The sequence below is a fragment of the Strongylocentrotus purpuratus genome, unplaced genomic scaffold (assembly GCF_000002235.5).
Source record: "Strongylocentrotus purpuratus isolate Spur 01 unplaced genomic scaffold, Spur_5.0 spur5_scaffold_20, whole genome shotgun sequence".
NCBI classification, from domain to species: domain Eukaryota; kingdom Metazoa; phylum Echinodermata; class Echinoidea; order Camarodonta; family Strongylocentrotidae; genus Strongylocentrotus; species Strongylocentrotus purpuratus.
Genome location: NW_022145606.1, coordinates 50,275,373 through 50,294,013, shown reverse-complemented (window position 1 = coordinate 50,294,013; position 18,641 = coordinate 50,275,373). Strand labels below are relative to the sequence as shown.

Sequence of the window (18,641 nt, the reverse complement as noted above, 5' to 3'; positions counted from 1 at the left end):
GTTACGAGGTTTTGTCAGTGCAGCTTCAAAGGGGGTTAAAGTTACGAGGTTCAGTTTAAGGGTGATTGTGTGGATTGTGAAAAACCGAGACAGGAGGCGTTCCATGGATTTATCAGGTGGTGTCGTAGGCCATCAGCTACAAAATTATGCAAACAAATCACAATCTCACAAAATTGAGATACAAGGTTTTGTCACCCCACCGACGATATGTATATATAAATATAGTTAACAAGTTATTTATTCATATTTCTGCCAAGTTTTGTAATAAGTAAATAATTGATTTCTCCAGATTTATGTTTCTTGAGAGCTTGACATATTAAAGTTTACATCTTAAAGTATCTGACAGAGGCCCCGATTCAACCAGTCCACCTTTCATTCTTGAGTTACGGAAAAAACACCAAAAGAAACATCAAATTTACAAGGGGTGTGAATAAATAGTTGTTAATTGTCATACCTACTGACGCTTAATTGTTGAGGAAGTTTTCTTTCTAGATGAGAAGACTAATTTTAAGCAAAAATCTCCTCTTCTACATCATTACCTGTGTCATACTATGCCAAAACATGGACCTATTATAGGATAAATATATGAATATGTATATATATATATATATTAATATATATTCCCATACCTATATGAATTAATTTGAATCGAATTGATTGAAATGGTTTATCAATAAAATGTTATCACGGTCAAAGGCCAAATCACTTTTCTTTTTAAAATATTGAAATACAAAATATAACACAACCATGACAATTAAAACATACACTGTAGGTACACAAACAATAATAGAAAACATATTAGTGAAATGATAGGAAGTTAACTAGTTATCTGGTGAGTATGTTAAATAATTAGAAATAAAGTTACACAATCATTGTCACTTACACAGAGCTGGGGTTAGAGAGGGCCTGTAGCTGTGTTATATTCTTTCTTCGAAGAGCAGGCGAAAGTTTCTCAAGTCTAGAAGAAAAGATTTGAAAGAACAGGGGGGTGTTTCACAAAACTTGTCATCAGTGACAAATGACAGTTTTTGTTATAAGCTACTGAAATCCTTGCTTCTGATTGGTTATCAGCAGATTTGTCACTGATTTTTGTCATTTGTCATTGAAAAAAAGCTTAGTGAAACGCCCCCCAGGGTGTTCCCATCTACCACTATGAACATGACGGACAAAGAAAGCGGACAAAATATACAGTTCCTCATTCTACCCTCAACAATTGCTGTGGCAGACAAAAGAACATCCCTTCACTGCTATTATGTAAAAATGTGTAGAATAGGTGAATATGCATGTGACACCTGTTCTACAGATTTTTACATAATAGCAGTGAAGGGATGTTCATTTGTCTACCATAGCAATTGTTGAGGGTAGCATGAGGAACTGTATATTTTGTCCGCTTTCTTTGTCCATCATATTCATAGTGTACGCTACTAACTAAACGTACCTTAACCCCTTCTGTGCAAACTAGCATTTTCTGTGAAAAATATATCACATCCACATGCACATAACAGTACACAGGACAAGCTGCTTCTAAAGGTACCTCACACAAACACTCAAGTAAATATTGGAGATTGCGCTTTTCGTTGCGCCGCTCCAAAGCTTTTGAATGACCTACCACTAGACGTAAGAAAAGCCTCATCTGTTGCTGTCTTCAAAATTTTGTTAAAAACGCACTTGTTTCTAGAAGTTTTTGAATCATTTTGTATTGTGTGTCTGTAAAGTAGCACTGTTAGGATTTTTGTATTTCAACACAGTGCAGTACCGTATGCTTATATAATTGCTGTGTTATATAAATTGATCTAATTATTATTTCTTTTTATCATCAGTGGGGTTTCAAAGTTATGTTTCATTGTTCAAGTATGCTTGAAATAACACTCAGTCTGATGAACATGTAAACTATTGACAAATATTTGCCACCTACATACAGCACAGGAGGGGTTAAACCTTGTTTAGAGTCAACATTAACATTAGAACTGCAATCTGGATTAATAGCACATTTATAAAATAAGATAATGTTGCAGTTACAACTTACTAGAAAGAAAGATTTTGGTTACAAAAATATACACAAGGATTAGACTTAATATTCAAGGGCAGAAGTTCTAAACGGATTACGATGACCATCCGCACCGATGTTAGTACTCTCCTACCATCTGCATGTCAGATTAGATGAAATGTTAGGTCTGGTGTCATTGAAAAAATACTTTGTCCTTCATTTGTGGAGTTTACTGCTGGTGAATTTTAAACACATTTTCAGCTTCAGATAATGCTAGATGAACTTTTTGTAAATTTGTATCAGTACAAGAGGTCAATGGGATTGTAAACCCACATCTCCTTTTAGAAGCGATCTCTGGGTTTATTTCATGATTACATGCTATTTATCTTTAGTCCTACCTGCCTTTAGTCTCTCTTTTGTAATTGGTACAGTCAAACCTGATTAAGTGACCACCTGTCTACAAAGACCACGTTTTTTGTTTCTTTTTATATGGTTTTTCATGGAAACATGTACTACAGGAACCTGTCTTCAAAGACCACCTTTTGTGTTTCCCATGGACGGTCGCTATAGACAGGTTTGACTGTAAATGAGCACTATCTCTAGAGAACAATGTTTCATAAGACTCTAAGACTATCGTGATCTAACCAAGGTATTATCTCTTGTCCGAACAGCATATCTAAGGCCATCAAAAAATATATACATGTTTAGCGTCCCCGCCCCCTTCCTTTTTGGGGGCCGCCTCCCTTTTTAAAAATTGTTGTATTATTTTTATTTTTTTAAAGAAAAAAAACATGAAAAACACTGCTAAAATGGATCTGTTTCTGATTCTGAAGAGAAAAAAAATGTCGGCGGCCATCTTGAAAAATAGCCCGACTGTCTGGGAAAATGTACCGAGCAGCCATTTTGAATATAAAAAAGAAAAGAAAAGGGCCTCCTCCTTCCTATTTTTCAAAAAGGCAGGACGCTAAACACGTTTACTTTTTTATTTGGCCTAATCAAGTTCTATCTAGAACATGTAGTCCTACCTTCCATCTTTTCTAATTGGTATATGACTTGAAGGAAACACCAGAGATGAGTCTACCGAGGCTGTATCCGTTGAGGATGATGTTTCATCAGACTCGATGACCACACCTACAGCAGGGTCGGGAGTGAAGTCCGCAGTGCCCTTGAATCCTAGGAGCTCTTCAGATGTAGCTGTCCGTCTTCGCGCCTGGTGGGAAATGAGGATCATCTTTGATACAAAGCTTTAGTTTTAAAATGTCAACTAATCGCATTACGTGGGAAGTTGTCTATAAGTTTAAATTGTTAAAATTTTAGAACCAGCTTGTCTTGGTACATGTTAGGGAAACAAAAAACATATTGGATAGTGCTCTAGTATGTACCTCACTTGATGCTTATCTCAAGAATTAGGGACTTCAGAAACAAAAATACTAAGTGTAAATTGTCCCAGCAGTTTTGCTGGTCTGATGTCACTACAATCTTGAGCCGATTTAACTTTTCCTCTTCCAAGCAATCATATGACTATTTAGGTCCTTGGTCATTAAAATTGAACATGTTTGATTGTTTATATCAAAAGCTATTGCAAATTTTTCCAAAATCAGATCGTAATCGGATCGTATAGTGTGCTGTGGGCTTCCGTTTCTAAATTCATATACATTGCTACCACTGTAGCTAAATGACGTTTAGCGGCACAAAAATATTTACTTTTAATAAATAAAAAAGTTAGTCCAACTCACCTTGTCTTTAGCCTTGGTCTGACTGGGTATGGGAATAGCTGAGACAGAGTTTGCTGGTCCTATGTGTGGTAGTGTGGTGTGATCAGGCACATTCACTGCTAATGCATTCAAGGCACTGAACAGGGAGCAGCCAAATCCCATTGAGTTGCAACCATGGATATAATTGAAGGCAGTCAAGTGTGATGCCATGCACGCCGCCATTATTAAAGATAAAAAATAAAGATAAAAAAGAAAAAATAGGCAGATATGAGGTTAATGATACAATGTCAAGCAAAACTAATTAAAAGTATTTCTACTACGGGCAAACTAAATGGATATGTGTGCATTGATGTGATTAAAATATCTTTAGCTACATCAGTCTCAACCATTGCATATTTAAGCAAATGCACAGGTTTTATGATAGGTATAGTTCATATATATAGAAATGCAGTGCACAGTCAATTGGGATCAAACACAAACAAGATGTGTGCCTTGCGACACAAATTTTCAATTCATTTATAGCTGTGTCCAAAGCGATTCTAATCTCCTACTTTTTCTCTCTCTGTCTCTGTCTATGGCTCTCTCTATCTCTCTATCTGTTCCTCTATGCCTGTGTGTGTGGGTGCGTCTGTGTGTGTCTCTCTCCGTCTCTCTTCCCCCCCCCCTCTCTCTCTCTCTCTTTCTCTATCTTGTTGTCTTTATCTTTCTATCTGTTCCTCTATGCCTGTGTGTGTGGGTGCGTCTGTGTGTGTCTCTCTCCGTCTCTCTTCCCCCCCCCCCCTCCCTCCCTCTCTCTCTCTCTATCTCGCTGTCTTTATCTTTGTATCTGTTCCTCTCTGCCTGTGTGTGTCTCTCTGTCTCTGTCTCTTCCTTGTTCTCTTCCTTTTACTTTTCCTTCTTCTAATTGCCACTTCTTTCACATACGATCCACAGTATCACTTTCATACGATCGGTATAATACAGCCAAGACAGCATGTAGATTATGCTATGATGCCATGGTGATGTTAGTACATAAACCCTCCCACCAAAGTTTGGAAACTCAAGTATGATCAATTGTATCTCTCTTGTCATGGCATACTGTATATTCAACGCTTTGTTTAGTATCATTAGAAAGTGGGTGAAGAGAGGATCCAAGTAAATATCTGACTAGAATCCAACACACACGCTTTACAATGTTTGATCGGAATTGCAATATCTAGAGATTTAATTAGTTATAAAAACTGCAGCATATAAAATCTTGACTTTCAAAAGTCTCATATATAAACAAAAGTAATTCTTGGAGATTGCGCTTTCATTTGTGCTACTCCAAAGCTTTGGAATAACATTCCACTAAGTATACATAGGAAAAGCCTTATCTGTTGCTATCATCGCAGTTCATGGCGTGTCTGTAAAGTAGCACTGTTAGGAGTTCTGTTTTCTTCGTAGTGCAGTACAGTATATTTATACAGTTGCTTTACTGTTAGGAGTTCTGTTTTCTTCGTAGTGCAGTACAGTATATTTATACAGTTGCTTTACTGTTAGGAGTTCTGTTTTCTTCGTAGTGCAGTACAGTATATTTATACAGTTGCTTTACTGTTAGGAGTTCTGTTTTCTTCGTAGTGCAGTACAGTATATTTATACAGTTGCTTTACTTTATAAATCTGCATATTGTATATTTTATATCTAATTATCATTATTATTCATGCGTCTTAGTAAACAACAAAATGAGTTATAAGTCAAACTTAAAGATCTGATTAAACACAGACTCATTTTTCCAGCTTGAGTGTTTCTTGATATGACAAGAAGGATAGTAAGATACATTGAACATCAAATGAAATCCTTATCTCATTAAAAGTTTGTTATGCATGTACATTAAATTGCACAATATCTGTAAAACCACCTTGAAAAAGATCTTCATACATCTATCTTTCTTGTTACATGTACATGTTTGAAATGCTTTGCAATTTTTGTTTCTTAATAGATGTAACATCAATAGAGCAGGAGCCAACCAATTTGATTGGCCTATTTTGGATTCTCCTTACAGGGACCACTGGTATGACCAGGGGAGTCTTTCACAAAGACTAAGATCAACTTTAAGTTGGATTTAACTATGGCAGGCTGTTCATGCCACTGTCTGCTCTCACCATTTACTGGCATTGGTCTCTCAAAAGGACGTACAAATCACGGTCATAAATCTACAGAATTTACATTAGTTGATATTTCATAATGGAAGGAAAAAATATCTAAAGATCATAATGGTGAGAGCAAACAGTGGCATGTACGGCCTGCCATAGTTAAGTCCAACTTAAAGATGATCTTCATTTTTGTGAAACACTTCTGAGCTGTCAACAATAACCTGTTGATACCTCAAGTCTAAAATTAGTGCTGGGCTGGGATTTGAACCCTGAACCTTGTGATCTACAGTCCGGTGACTTACCCACCTTACCACACCACCTCTATAAGAAATCTAACTCTACATATCTAAATCATATCTTACACTTGTATGTATATCTATCTATTCATCTATCTTTCTACATAATAAGATTCATCAATCTAGCATCGCATCTTGCTATACATGTGCATGTTTATTTACATATAAACATCTATCAATGTAAATTTGCAGAATGATTCTATTCTGTCTGACAGATTTATTTCCATTCAAGGTTTTGATCAATAAATTGCCCTATCTAGACATATTAATCTATAGACCTACATGTAGTTATATGTAGTTAAATCTCTATATAACTGCATGAAGTTAAATTAAAGGTTTGTTCAGATATGGGGTCGTAAACTGCCGCAAAAAAACATGTTTTTATCATGCAAAATTAATGGCATCAAAGAACAACAAAAGGACACATTCACCAACCTCTGTAATATAAGATTTAGAAATATGAGGCGTATTACACTTTACGCTGCAAATCCAGTGAGATTTTGCGCGTAATATCTGAACGAGTCTCTTATAGTGACAGTTTCTACTGTATGTGAGTACTTGTCTTGTTCAATATCAACATATGCATGTACATGCATCTTTCCTAGCAAAACCAGAACAAGCATAAAAATAGACATTAAATGGCTTATATTTAGCACAGGGCTCGAATTATCCGTCACAAACCTTTTAATTTATACCATAATTCAATAATTGTAAAGATGGTTAAGAGGGTTTTTGTATAAATTTAAAAGTAGTTTCAATAATTAAATTGCTTTCAATGGATTAATTCAAAGATATATTACCACATTTAATTTTACCTTCATTTTCCCCTAATACCATTTTGATTAAATTCACCACCATTAATAACTGAAATCAACTTTACTATCAATGGAAAATAATGATATTTATGTCTTTTGGAGTAGAAAGGAGAGCTTATATTAGTATTGTTTATCTAGAAAGCTGCATTTTTCCTTGGTCATTTTTTCTTGGTCATTTTTTCTTCTTCTTCTGTTTAGCTCTCTTTACAATATCCTGACAGAGTTCATACACAAATACAACGAGAGCAACAAAACATGCAATGCCAAATAAAACTGGTCTACTAGTTATGAATATTCATGAAATGGGCATGGTCAACATAAAACAGAACCAATCAGATGAGTGTAATCAAATTATTCATCAAAAGAAAGAGAAGAGGGAAACCAGGATAGATGATAATGACAGTAATAAAATGTTAGGTTTCTTGTTTTATTTCTTTACTCTGGGTATCCTCATGAGAATTGATAGAGATAAACTATGGCATTTCGCTACAATATATTAAAGGTAAGCTTGAGTTCTGGTAATGATAGAAAATAAATTCACACAGAATCCAACAAAACTTACACTGAATATTCAAGATTGGAAAAAAATGACAATAATTTTGGTATAAAGTGTACAGAAGCTGATTGATGAGCACAGACAGATAAGGAAATCTAGGTAAGTAGGCCCGACACCATGTGCTTAACACAAGTCACTATGAGCAAATGAGAGTTGTGGTTTTTATAGAAGCTGATTTCCAGCAAGTTCTTGTGTTGTTTTACTGGTTCAACCAATCAGTCTACTGCAGGATGAACCATCCAGAATGAAATTATAGCCAGCCATGTTCTCTCGACATGCGATGCCCATACCAGAGCTCGAAATTAGCTTTAGGTTTTTATTCTAATAGATGTATATATCCTAATAGTAAGACCATGTTTAAATACATGTTACCCAATTGCCAAAGGGTTTCAGAGGTGGCTTCACGCCTCATACCCTAATCACACTAATGAGACACACCCTAGACTGACAGTATACCAAACAAAATTACTTTCCACTGAATAACCAAGAATCGCTCAGTTTAGAATCGGTTCAGTCAGTAAGACTGTGTATGATTGCGGTACCACACCGCCCAACGAGACAGACATTTTGCACCGAATGGCTACAGAGAGGTCAGAATGGAGTCCATTTAGAGATATAAGCAATTACCATGTTAGCGAAGGCCTCTACTCAATATAACAGGACATGGAGGACGAGAAGGCTTCAAGCAGTTCAAGAAAACAACATTCTGAGATACTTGCACGATATTTAGGCGAAGGAGTTTCACACTTCAATAATTATTTAAGTTTGTGTTTTACACACTAAAGAGCCACCATATCAAATCATCTATCAGAATTCCACAATGGAGTTTCAAATGGGATAGATTTAGGGTTAGGATTAGGCAGATACGCTCAAAGCAGCCATAGCCAATTATGTTTGGATGTGAAGCAAATTACAAGAGACTGATTGCTTTCTTTTGGGGCCAATGAGATTCCATGATTTCCCCTGATCTAAGCAATTTTCTTGACTTCCTGGACTTTCCACATACAGAGAAAAAAGTGATTATCCACGGAACCCTGTAATAAATTATTTTTTAAGTTATCCTGAAATCTTACCTAATATCAACTGGAGAGGGAGCCCTTGAGCTGTTGCTGCTGCTCTCGCTATCTGTAATGACATGAAATTCAGAGAGAGGGTAAAAGGTCAACACAGATGGTGATTTAAAAACAAATTATAAAATAACAAGTTGAGGGTTCAGTGACACGAAGACTAACTCCATATTTTGCCAAAATGGGTATTTGATATCAAAATGTTCAGAAAAATGTAGGCTTTCCAGGAAACACAAGAACTGAACTCCACCCAACACCCAATTGAAGTCAATGGCATGTGAAACATAGACTTAACTCCTTAGGCCCAAGTGCTCAGTGACACATAAACCAATTTTTCTCAAAATGACCAAAATGGAGTTATCGTAATTCTCCGTCTATAAGACACACTTTTTTTTTTCTTTTTTTTAAGTGTCGATTTATGCCCCCATCCACCTGCACTGTGCCTGGCAATGTCTCCCAGCTCAGTCATACAAGGTGTGTCGACTAACCCTCGCACCGTCATAGTAAGATACTATAGGAAGTTATTTGAAATGGCACAGTAAAACTGTACTAGATTATATAATCTGTAATCCGGGTTACAAAGACGCAACAGGAATGTACTCTCACTATTTGTCACCTAGGTTATAGTGATGGCAGGGCATCGATCTGTAGGATTGAACTACAACAACACTACCTGTATGGCAGGATTTCTGTTTGGACTTAAAGGTAAATTTGTCTATCATCTTTAGTTTTAAAAATGACGTTGTTACTATTATTTGTGACAAGTTCACAAGAAAAAATTGGCGCCTTCAACTGCACCTCGCAGGAATATAAAGGTCCTTCCAGAGTTGTTTTTGAACACTGATCTGGCTTGCTGCCTACGGAGTCGACAAAAACAAAACCAAAAAAAATGGGGGGTTTTTTTTGCCGCCAAAATAGGGTAGGTCTTATGCACAGAGATTTACGGTAAGTCTTTGTGTCTTTGACCCCTCAAAGTGTGTAATTCTGAAAAAGTATGTGGAGAAAGAAGAAAGGGATGAAGAAATCTTCTTTTTATAGGATAATTCTGAAAATATCTGACATTCATTTACCGGTTATTGATATTTCTTTCAATGTACTGCCCTGGCTTAAAGGTAATTCTTCTCTTTTTGGTTTTACAAAGTCTGTATATACATCCATGTGTCCTCATTATCTAAATGATTTTATCCTTGCTCGTTTTTTCATTTAAAAAAAAAAAAAAGTTAGTACCGGTGTGGGAGGCTTCTTACCTAGGTTAGGATTACTGAAGAGACCATCTAGGTCTAAGTCTTCCCCTTCTCTTTCTTTCATCATGTGTTGAAGCAATGTCTGTTGAACAAAGCTGTTCTGTTCTTCTTGATGTAGCTTGGCTTCAAGCTCTTTGACTTGAGATTCCTTCTGCGCAGCACTCAGCCCCTGAAATAAGAAGGAAGGAAAGATTCATTAACTATTCAATCTGTTATGTGCTGGAGCTATGTCTGTTCTGTACTACATGATGAAGATTGGCTTCTAACTCTTTGACTTGAGATTCCTTCTGCGCAGCACTCAGCCCCTGAAATAAGAAGGAAAGAAAGATTCATTAACTATTCAATCTGTTATGTGCTGGAGCTATGTCTGTTCTGTACTACATGATGAAGATTGGCTTCAAGCTCTTTGACTTGAGATTCCTTCTGCGCAGCACTCAGCCCCTGAAATAAGAAGGAAAGAAAGATTCATTAACTATTCAATCTGTTATGTGCTGGAGCTATGTCTGTTCTGTACTTCATGATGAAGATTGGCTTCTAACTCTTTGACTTGAGATTCCTTCTGTGCAGCACTTCATCCCTGGAATGAAAATGATTGCAAGACAATGATGATATATTCAGCCATGCAATCACCAGTAAGCAAGAACATTATGCTCTTAAATATTCAAAATATGAGCTTTACATAGTACTTGTAATCTCACAGATTGTCAATTTAAGTTCAGGCATGCGTACCTTCTGTCCTTAAAACGGCACACATTCTTCCTTTACTGAAGAAACCCAATCTTGATTCTGAATTACTAAGTAATTACCGTCCAGTTTCTAATCTCCCGTTTTTGTTTAAAATACTTGAGAGGGCGGTGTTCTCTAGATTAAATGATTACTGTCTCGATAATGACCTCCTTGACCCATTTCAATCTGCATACCGTCCCCACCACAGTGTAGAAACCCTCCTTGTTAATGTATCCAACTTTATACTCCAGGAGATGGATGGCGGAAAAGTAACTGCTATGATACTCCTCGATTGGTCTTCCGCCTTTGACACTGTTAACCACACTGTTCTGGTGAATACCCTCATGTCACTATGTATTAAAGGTCAAGCCCTGGAATGGTTTATATCATACCTGTCATGCCATTCTCAAGCTTTCAGATTTTGTACCACTTACATGCCGAGTTTCGCAAGGCTCTGTGGGCGGGCCCACACTGTTTTTGTTATATTTAACGGATTTGAAGAATATTTTTCATCACCATTCTCTCTCTTATCATGTTTATGCTGATGATATTCAAATATATACTTCTTTCAAACCCAATCAGAGCAATGCAGCCAGCGCTACCCATAACATTGAGACTTGTGTACAAGATGTTCATAATTGGTTAAACTCACATTCACTTAAATTAAATCTCGCCAAATGCAAATTTTTAATGTATGGTTCCAAGACTCAGTTAGAGAAGATTTCCATCACTTCAATTACTCTTGCTGGACTTGAAATTACCCTATCTAATGTATGTCGCAACCTTGGTGTGTTTCTCGACTCAAACATGACAATGTCTACACAAATTCAATATGTCTCAAAATCAGTACGTTATCAGTTACGCAATTTGGGTTTTATTCTTAAAATATCTTAACCGTAGTGCCACTGAGAAAATTACTCATGCTTTAATTTCTTCTCGCTTGGATTTTGGTAATGGTCTTTTGTTTAGTTCGCCTCACAACCTACTCGCAAAATTACAAGGATTACAGAATGCTGCTGCTCGTGTCATGACCCTGTCCAACAAGTACAGTCACATCACACCAGTCCTCAAATCACTCCATTGGTTGCCCGTAGAAAAACGTGTTGTTTTCAAAATTATTTTGCTATTATTTCACTGTATACATGGCTCTGCTCCGCAGTATAACATCGGCTTGATTAAGCATTACTTTCCTTCTAGACAGCTACGTTCTCAAAACTCTAGCTAACTTGTTACTCCTAGGGTTAAAACAAAGTGGGGGGAGCGAACCTTCGCTCATGCTGGGCCTTCATTATGGAATACTCTCCCTCAATGGATTAAGAATAGCAGTTCTGCTGAAGTGTTAAAAAACAATCTTAAGAAATATCTCTTTAATTTAGCTTATAATTGAGTACCATAACCTTTCATGTCTGTACCTTTCCTATCGCACTTTGTATAAATGTATCATGTATGTATTTCATCTCTTGCGCAAGCTGCGCCTTGAGCATTTGACTGTCAAGTGGATTTGGCGCCTTATAAATCATATGTATTATTATTATTATTATTACTTCAACAGAGAATAACAGCACTTGAATACACTCAAGTAGATATGACTTGTTGAGTAGACTATTCAACACACATGTTTGTGCTTTCATAAAATAGGGTATGCACGGAACCCACGTTCCACTGGAATTCTGTGCACATGGTTTTATGTTGCCCCTTACTTGATGCATACTCTGTAACCTATAGAATAACATGCAAAGTTGTTAAAGGTTTATTTTATGAATTACAACGAAACACATTTTTTTTTCTCCAGGTGATTGGTACATTTTTAAAGATTTTAAAGGTAAACCAATTCAATAATATACAGCCAAACGTACATCCACATGCACATGTAAACAATGGAGGTGTGATGAATGCTTCAAATACTAACCTTGTTAATCGCCAAGTTGATGAAATGCTCCAGCATGTATTTAGCCTCTCTCAAGGAGCATTGTTCAATTACTGCAGCAGCATCAACAGCATCTATCTCCTCCTGTAAGAAACAAAGCATGCAAAAGGATGGTATAAGTCTAATCTTCACTCATGTTGGCAGGTCCTGTCAAGCTATTTGCTCATTGAAAACAGTCACATGCAAACTCTTAAGTCTGTATTCATGTAATTGCGTTTAATTAATAGTCCAGATTTAATCTCCGAGGCTAAATTGAGTTCAACATGTTATAAAAGTATACCATGATTATGATTCTACATATCATAACATCACTTTAGTTGCTTCGATAAACTAAGATAAGGGGGATCTAAATGAGTCCACTTTTCTTTATGTAAGTCTTTAACTATATGCAATCGTTTAAAATAAACCAGGCCAGCATATTACATAAGAGGATACCATCCAAATGACAATGTATTTCATTGGACTAAAACATCAAATATTTGTTAAGATAAAGCAGTTGATAAATGCATGCATCATTGACACACATCTAATATACAGTGATTCTTAAGAGCAAATCTAGATTCTGTGTATTTGTATACAAATTATTGAAACCAAAACAATAGACTGTGGAACATATAAACCAAAAAAAAACTGTAGAAGAACGCTACATAACAGCAGAAAGTTTACAAATATACATTATTGCACTAATATTGGCAAGTAAAAACAACATCAAGCTAAAAGTATAAATACAGAACATAGCTATTTCTCACATCCACTTAAAAAGCACATCAAAATAGCTAGACATTTGTAGTTTTTACTGATTCTCACATAAATAATTTGATTACTAATGAGAAAACGTATATCACAGTTTTGGGAAGGAGGGTAGATTAAATCATAAACAAATGGCTAACAAAAGCTGGGACAACTTTAATGCATTTCACTGATACAAAAAAGAAAGACGCCTGCATACAGAATAAACACGATACACAACTTGTCTATATACATGTATATATATAAACATACCCATTGACCATCCTAAGTGAATAAGATGGATTAAAGAAGTATTTAGGAGAAAAGTTTTATCAAATTCATGTACATTTCATTATTATTCAGTTTCAGTTCTAATAAATATTCAATATTCAACATGAATAACATGTTTATATCATATAAATAGGCTATTAGAAATTTGAACGAGAAAGTGTCTATCATGATTCCTCAACTATCAATATCTGCACCTTCTCCTTTCTCCCTCTCTTGGTTTCTCCTTACCCTCTAATCCACACCCTGACCCCCCCCCCCTCTCTCTCTCTCTCTCTCCCTACCCTACTGTATCTATCTTACTTTCTCTTTCTTTCACTCTTTCTCTCAATCCCCTTCTCTCTCTCTCTCTCTTTCTCTCTTCCCCTTTCCCTCAATCCACATATATATCACTATATCCATCTATCTATTCATCTATCTATCTTACCTTTCCTTCCATAACTTCCATGATACCGCTCTGACATTCTGTGATCTGTTCCTGGACGTACTCATTGTTGTCATTCAACCGTCTATCTATTCATCAACATCCCTCTCTCCCTCCCTTCCTCTCTCCCTCTCTCTCTCTCTCTCTCCCTCTCTCATCTACCCATCTATCTATCTTACCTTTCCCTCCATAACCTCCATGATACCGCTCTGACATTCTGTGATCTGTTCCTGGACGTACTCCATGTTGTCATTCAGCCCGTCTATCTGTTCATCCAAGTCCTTCTGCACACTGGGATCCTTGTTGCCTGCCTTCAGGGCTTCGTCTCGTTTGGTCAGGTACTTCTCAACCTTCTTACTCAGTTTGTGCCTGTGATGGATGAACCGCTCCATGTCTCTCTCCATGTAGGAGATGGTCTGCCGTCTAGCGATGATGTCCGTGATCTTAACAGAAACAAAACAGAAGAGATTAGGAGATGGTCTGCCGTCTACATGTAGCAATGATGTCAGTGATCTTAAACAGAAAACAAAAATTGATAGAAAACAAAACGGAACAGAAATTTACTAATTAAAAGGCAGAAAAATGGCGAGAAAGAGTGAAAAAGTCAGAATTTTAACCACAGTGACTTAGCTGAACCTCCCAAGATGGCTGCGAAAAAGAGAGAGGAAGATTGCATGCGCGCGTAGTGCGTACGAGACTAAGGGTATAGCGGTGTCCTAGGTGTTGGGTAAGCACAATTGTGACTTTTTTTCTCTCAATAGCTTGCTTGTCTGGAGGACTAAGCAATAATAGATAGATACATAGATTTATTGTGGTAAATAAAACGGAAGAGATTACAGTACATACTGGCTGAGTTACCTTTTTTTAGATTTTTCTACATCGCTGATAGATTCTTAACTTCAACACTCTGTGGTTATGGTTATGTTTTGACAATGGAGGTTTTTTTTAATGAATATTCATGTCTTAGATGAATATTCATTATATTCTACCTTCTATCTATCACATACCTTCCTTTCCATCTTATTCCATTTCTGTCTGGCCGTCTTGGATGAATATTCACTTGTTCCTTTCCTCTCATGCTTCGAAGGTCGACCAGTGTCTACCTTTGCCTTGCCTCTCCTACTCAGTACCCTTTGACCGGTCTCTGCCGGGGCCGTAGAGGGGGCCGTAGAGGGCTTCTTGACCGGTCTGGACAGTCGACCTGCGACCTTGTCCGACATCGGCTTCTGATTCTTGCGTAGCATTTCAAGCTGGTATGACAGCAGAGAAAAGAAACAGGGTCAAAGATAGTCCTGATTGGCCTAAACTCTCCTCTCCCTCTCTCTTTCACTTCTCTTTCTCTTCTCTCTCTTTCTCTTTCTCTTCTCTCTAAAAAAAAGGTGCTCAATTCTAAAAACGGGGGCATATTTTTAAAAAAAGTGCACACTACATACACTTTGGGGCCCAGTTCACACATTTTTTGGCGCACAGTACATTGAAATATCTCTCTCCCTCCCTCCCTCCCTCCGACCCTCCCTCTCTCCCTCCCTCCCTCTCTCTCTCCCTCTCCCCTTCTCCCTCTCTCCACTCTTCTCTCTCACATTCTCTCTTACCTGTTCATGTTTTCTCTTGAGTATCAGTTCTCTTTGTTTAGCCGATGCTTCAAGAGTTTTAATCTGAGTTTCTTTCTTCCTTGATTCCTTCTTTAGTCTCTGTATCTCTCTGCTTGAGAGTTGATCTTTGTTTCTACCTTTCTGCTGCTCCTCTCTAATCTGTTTCATCAGCTTCACCTAGTAGGAAATAACAAAATAAAATGGAAAAACTGGCCAATGAGTCTTCTATTCCTAAAATAAAAAATCAGTCCCACAAACACAAACCTCGTCATATCTGAACAAGCCTTGAGATTAAATTTTGGTTCTTCCAATGTTGGAATAAATACTGCCCAAGAACGTATCTTTGGGTGTTATTCTTTTGATCAATGTTGCAAACAGACCAAGTTCTTATCTTAGTATCCTTTTATCTTTAAGAATTTGCACTTGAGATTGAAACCTTTCTTCTATCTCCCAAACTGTAAGAAACTCTTCAAGATCTTGTTGTGTTCGTTCTTCGCTTTTGTGAGTCCGGCTTTCTCTTTGGAGTTTTCTTGCACTTGAGTTTAATTTCAGACCCTAGTACCTAAACTTGAGGGTTCTTTCAATCGGTATACCACAGGGAAACAGTTCTTACCTTAGTTTCTTTCATTTTAAAGACCTCATCTTTCAGTCCTTTCATCTGTCTCTCAAACTGTGACTTGCTCTTTAAGATCTTGTTGTGTTCCTTCTGCACTTTGGTGAGTCTGTCTTTCTCCTCTGAAAGTTTCTTGAGCTTGATCTCGAATTCCTTACGGATCTTCTCAGCTTTGTCCTTCGTTCTTGATTCAGCCATTGATCCTAAGGGTCATGGGAGAAAGGTCAAAGTATGCAAGGTTTTTAAAAATTCAATGTCTCTCTCTCTCTCTCTCTCTCCCTCTGTGTCTGTATAACTGTGTCCATCTGTCTCTCTCTCTCTCTCCCTCTCTCTCTTCAATCATCATAAAGTATCATAAACTTACCCAGATTATCTAAGACCTTATCTCTCTCGCTCTCTGTCTCTTTGATCTTATCGAGTAGATAGCCTAGCTTCTCTTCGTATTGCATCTTCATTGTGTGGAGTCTCTTCGGACTATGGTCTCTCTCTCTCTCTCTCTGTCTCTGTCTCTGTCTCTCTGTCTCTCTCTCTCTTTCAAGAATCATAAACTTACCCAGATTATCTAAGACCTTATCTCTCTCGCTCTCTGTCTCTTTGATCTTATCGAGTAGAGAGCCTAGCTTCTCTTCGTATTGCATCTTCATTGTGTGGAGTCTCTTCTGACTATGCTCTCTCTCTCTCTGTCTCTGTCTCTGTCTCTCTCTCTCCGTCTCTCTCTCTCTTTCAAGCATCATAAACTTACCCAGATTATCTAAGACCTTATCTCTCTCGCTCTCTGTCTCTTTGATCTTATCGAGTAGAGAGCCTAGCTTCTCTTCGTATTGCATCTTCATTGTGTGGAGTCTCTTCTGACTATGCTCTCTCTCTCTCTGTCTCTGTCTCTGTCTCTCTCTCTCCGTCTCTCTCTCTCTTTCAAGCATCATAAACTTACCCAGATTATCTAAGACCTTATCTCTCTCGCTCTCTGTCTCTTTGATCTTATCGAGTAGAGAGCCTAGCTTCTCTTCGTATTGCATCTTCATTGTGTGGAGTCTCTTCTGACTATGCTCTCTCTCTCTCTGTCTCTGTCTCTGTCTCTCTCTCTCCGTCTCTCTCTCTCTTTCAAGCATCATAAACTTACCCAGATTATCTAAGACCTTATCTCTCTCGCTCTCTGTCTCTTTGATCTTATCGAGTAGAGAGCCTAGCTTCTCTTCGTATTGCATCTTCATTGTGTGGAGTCTCTTCTGACTATGCTCTCTCTCTCTCTGTCTCTGTCTCTGTCTCTCTCTCTCCGTCTCTCTCTCTCTTTCAAGCATCATAAACTTACCCAGATTATCTAAGACCTTATCTCTCTCGCTCTCTGTCTCTTTGATCTTATCGAGTAGAGAGCCTAGCTTCTCTTCGTATTGCATCTTCATAGTGTGGAGTCTCTTCTGACTATGCTCTCTCTCTCTCTGTCTCTGTCTCTGTCTCTCTCTCTCCGTCTCTCTCTCTCTTTCAAGCATCATAAACTTACCCAGATTATCTAAGACCTTATCTCTCTCGCTCTCTGTCTCTTTGATCTTATCGAGTAGAGAGCCTAGCTTCTCTTCGTATTGCATCTTCATAGTGTGGAGTCTCTTCTGACTATGCTCTCTCTCTCTCTGTCTCTGTCTCTGTCTCTCTCTCTCCGTCTCTCTCTCTCTTTCAAGCATCATAAACTTACCCAGATTATCTAAGACCTTATCTCTCTCGCTCTCTGTCTCTTTGATCTTATCGAGTAGAGAGCCTAGCTTCTCTTCGTATTGCATCTTCATAGTGTGGAGTCTCTTCTGACTATGCTCTCTCTCTCTCTGTCTCTGTCTCTGTCTCTCTCTCTCCGTCTCTCTCTCTCTTTCAAGCATCATAAACTTACCCAGATTATCTAAGACCTTATCTCTCTCGCTCTCTGTCTCTTTGATCTTATCGAGTAGAGAGCCTAGCTTCTCTTCGTATTGCATCTTCATTGTGTGGAGTCTCTTCTGACTATGCTCTCTCTCTCTCTGTCTCTGTCTCTGTCTCTCTCTCTCCGTCTCTCTCTCTCTTTCAAGCATCATAAACTTACCCAGATTATCTAAGACCTTATCTCTCTCGCTCTCTGTCTCTTTGATCTTATCGAGTAGAGAGCCTAGCTTCTCTTCGTATTGCATCTTCATTGTGTGGAGTCTCTTCTGACTATGCTCTCTCTCTCTCTGTCTCTGTCTCTGTCTCTCTCTCTCCGTCTCTCTCTCTCTTTCAAGCATCATAAACTTACCCAGATTATCTAAGACCTTATCTCTCTCGCTCTCTGTCTCTTTGATCTTATCGAGTAGAGAGCCTAGCTTCTCTTCGTATTGCATCTTCATAGTGTGGAGTCTCTTCTGACTATGCTCTCTCTCTCTCTGTCTCTGTCTCTGTCTCTCTCTCTCCGTCTCTCTCTCTCTTTCAAGCATCATAAACTTACCCAGATTATCTAAGACCTTATCTCTCTCGCTCTCTGTCTCTTTGATCTTATCGAGTAGAGAGCCTAGCTTCTCTTCGTATTGCATCTTCATTGTGTGGAGTCTCT

At 37.8% G+C, this 18,641-nt stretch overlaps 1 protein-coding gene across 11 annotated transcripts in view; it reads right to left on the bottom strand.

Annotated features, from left to right (window-relative positions):
* Window positions 1-18,641, bottom strand: part of LOC578564 (kinesin-like protein KIF21B) — a 64,635-nt gene that overhangs the window by 19,574 nt on the left and 26,420 nt on the right. For 5 of the 11 annotated variants that reach the window (XM_030993562.1, XM_030993563.1, XM_030993567.1 and 2 more), the window contains 11 exons: window positions 16,647-18,621; window positions 16,094-16,296; window positions 15,481-15,657; window positions 14,896-15,138; window positions 14,068-14,331; window positions 12,430-12,531; window positions 9,798-9,963; window positions 8,557-8,608; window positions 3,724-3,838; window positions 3,013-3,218; window positions 884-958 (listed from right to left, as the gene is read on the bottom strand). In XM_030993562.1, coding sequence (XP_030849422.1) covers window positions 884-958; window positions 3,013-3,218; window positions 3,724-3,838; window positions 8,557-8,608; window positions 9,798-9,963; window positions 12,430-12,531; window positions 14,068-14,331; window positions 14,896-15,138; window positions 15,481-15,657; window positions 16,094-16,296; window positions 16,647-18,621 — 3,578 coding nt within the window. The other 6 variants (XM_030993571.1, XM_030993572.1, XM_030993564.1 and 3 more) reach the window with 5 other exon arrangements.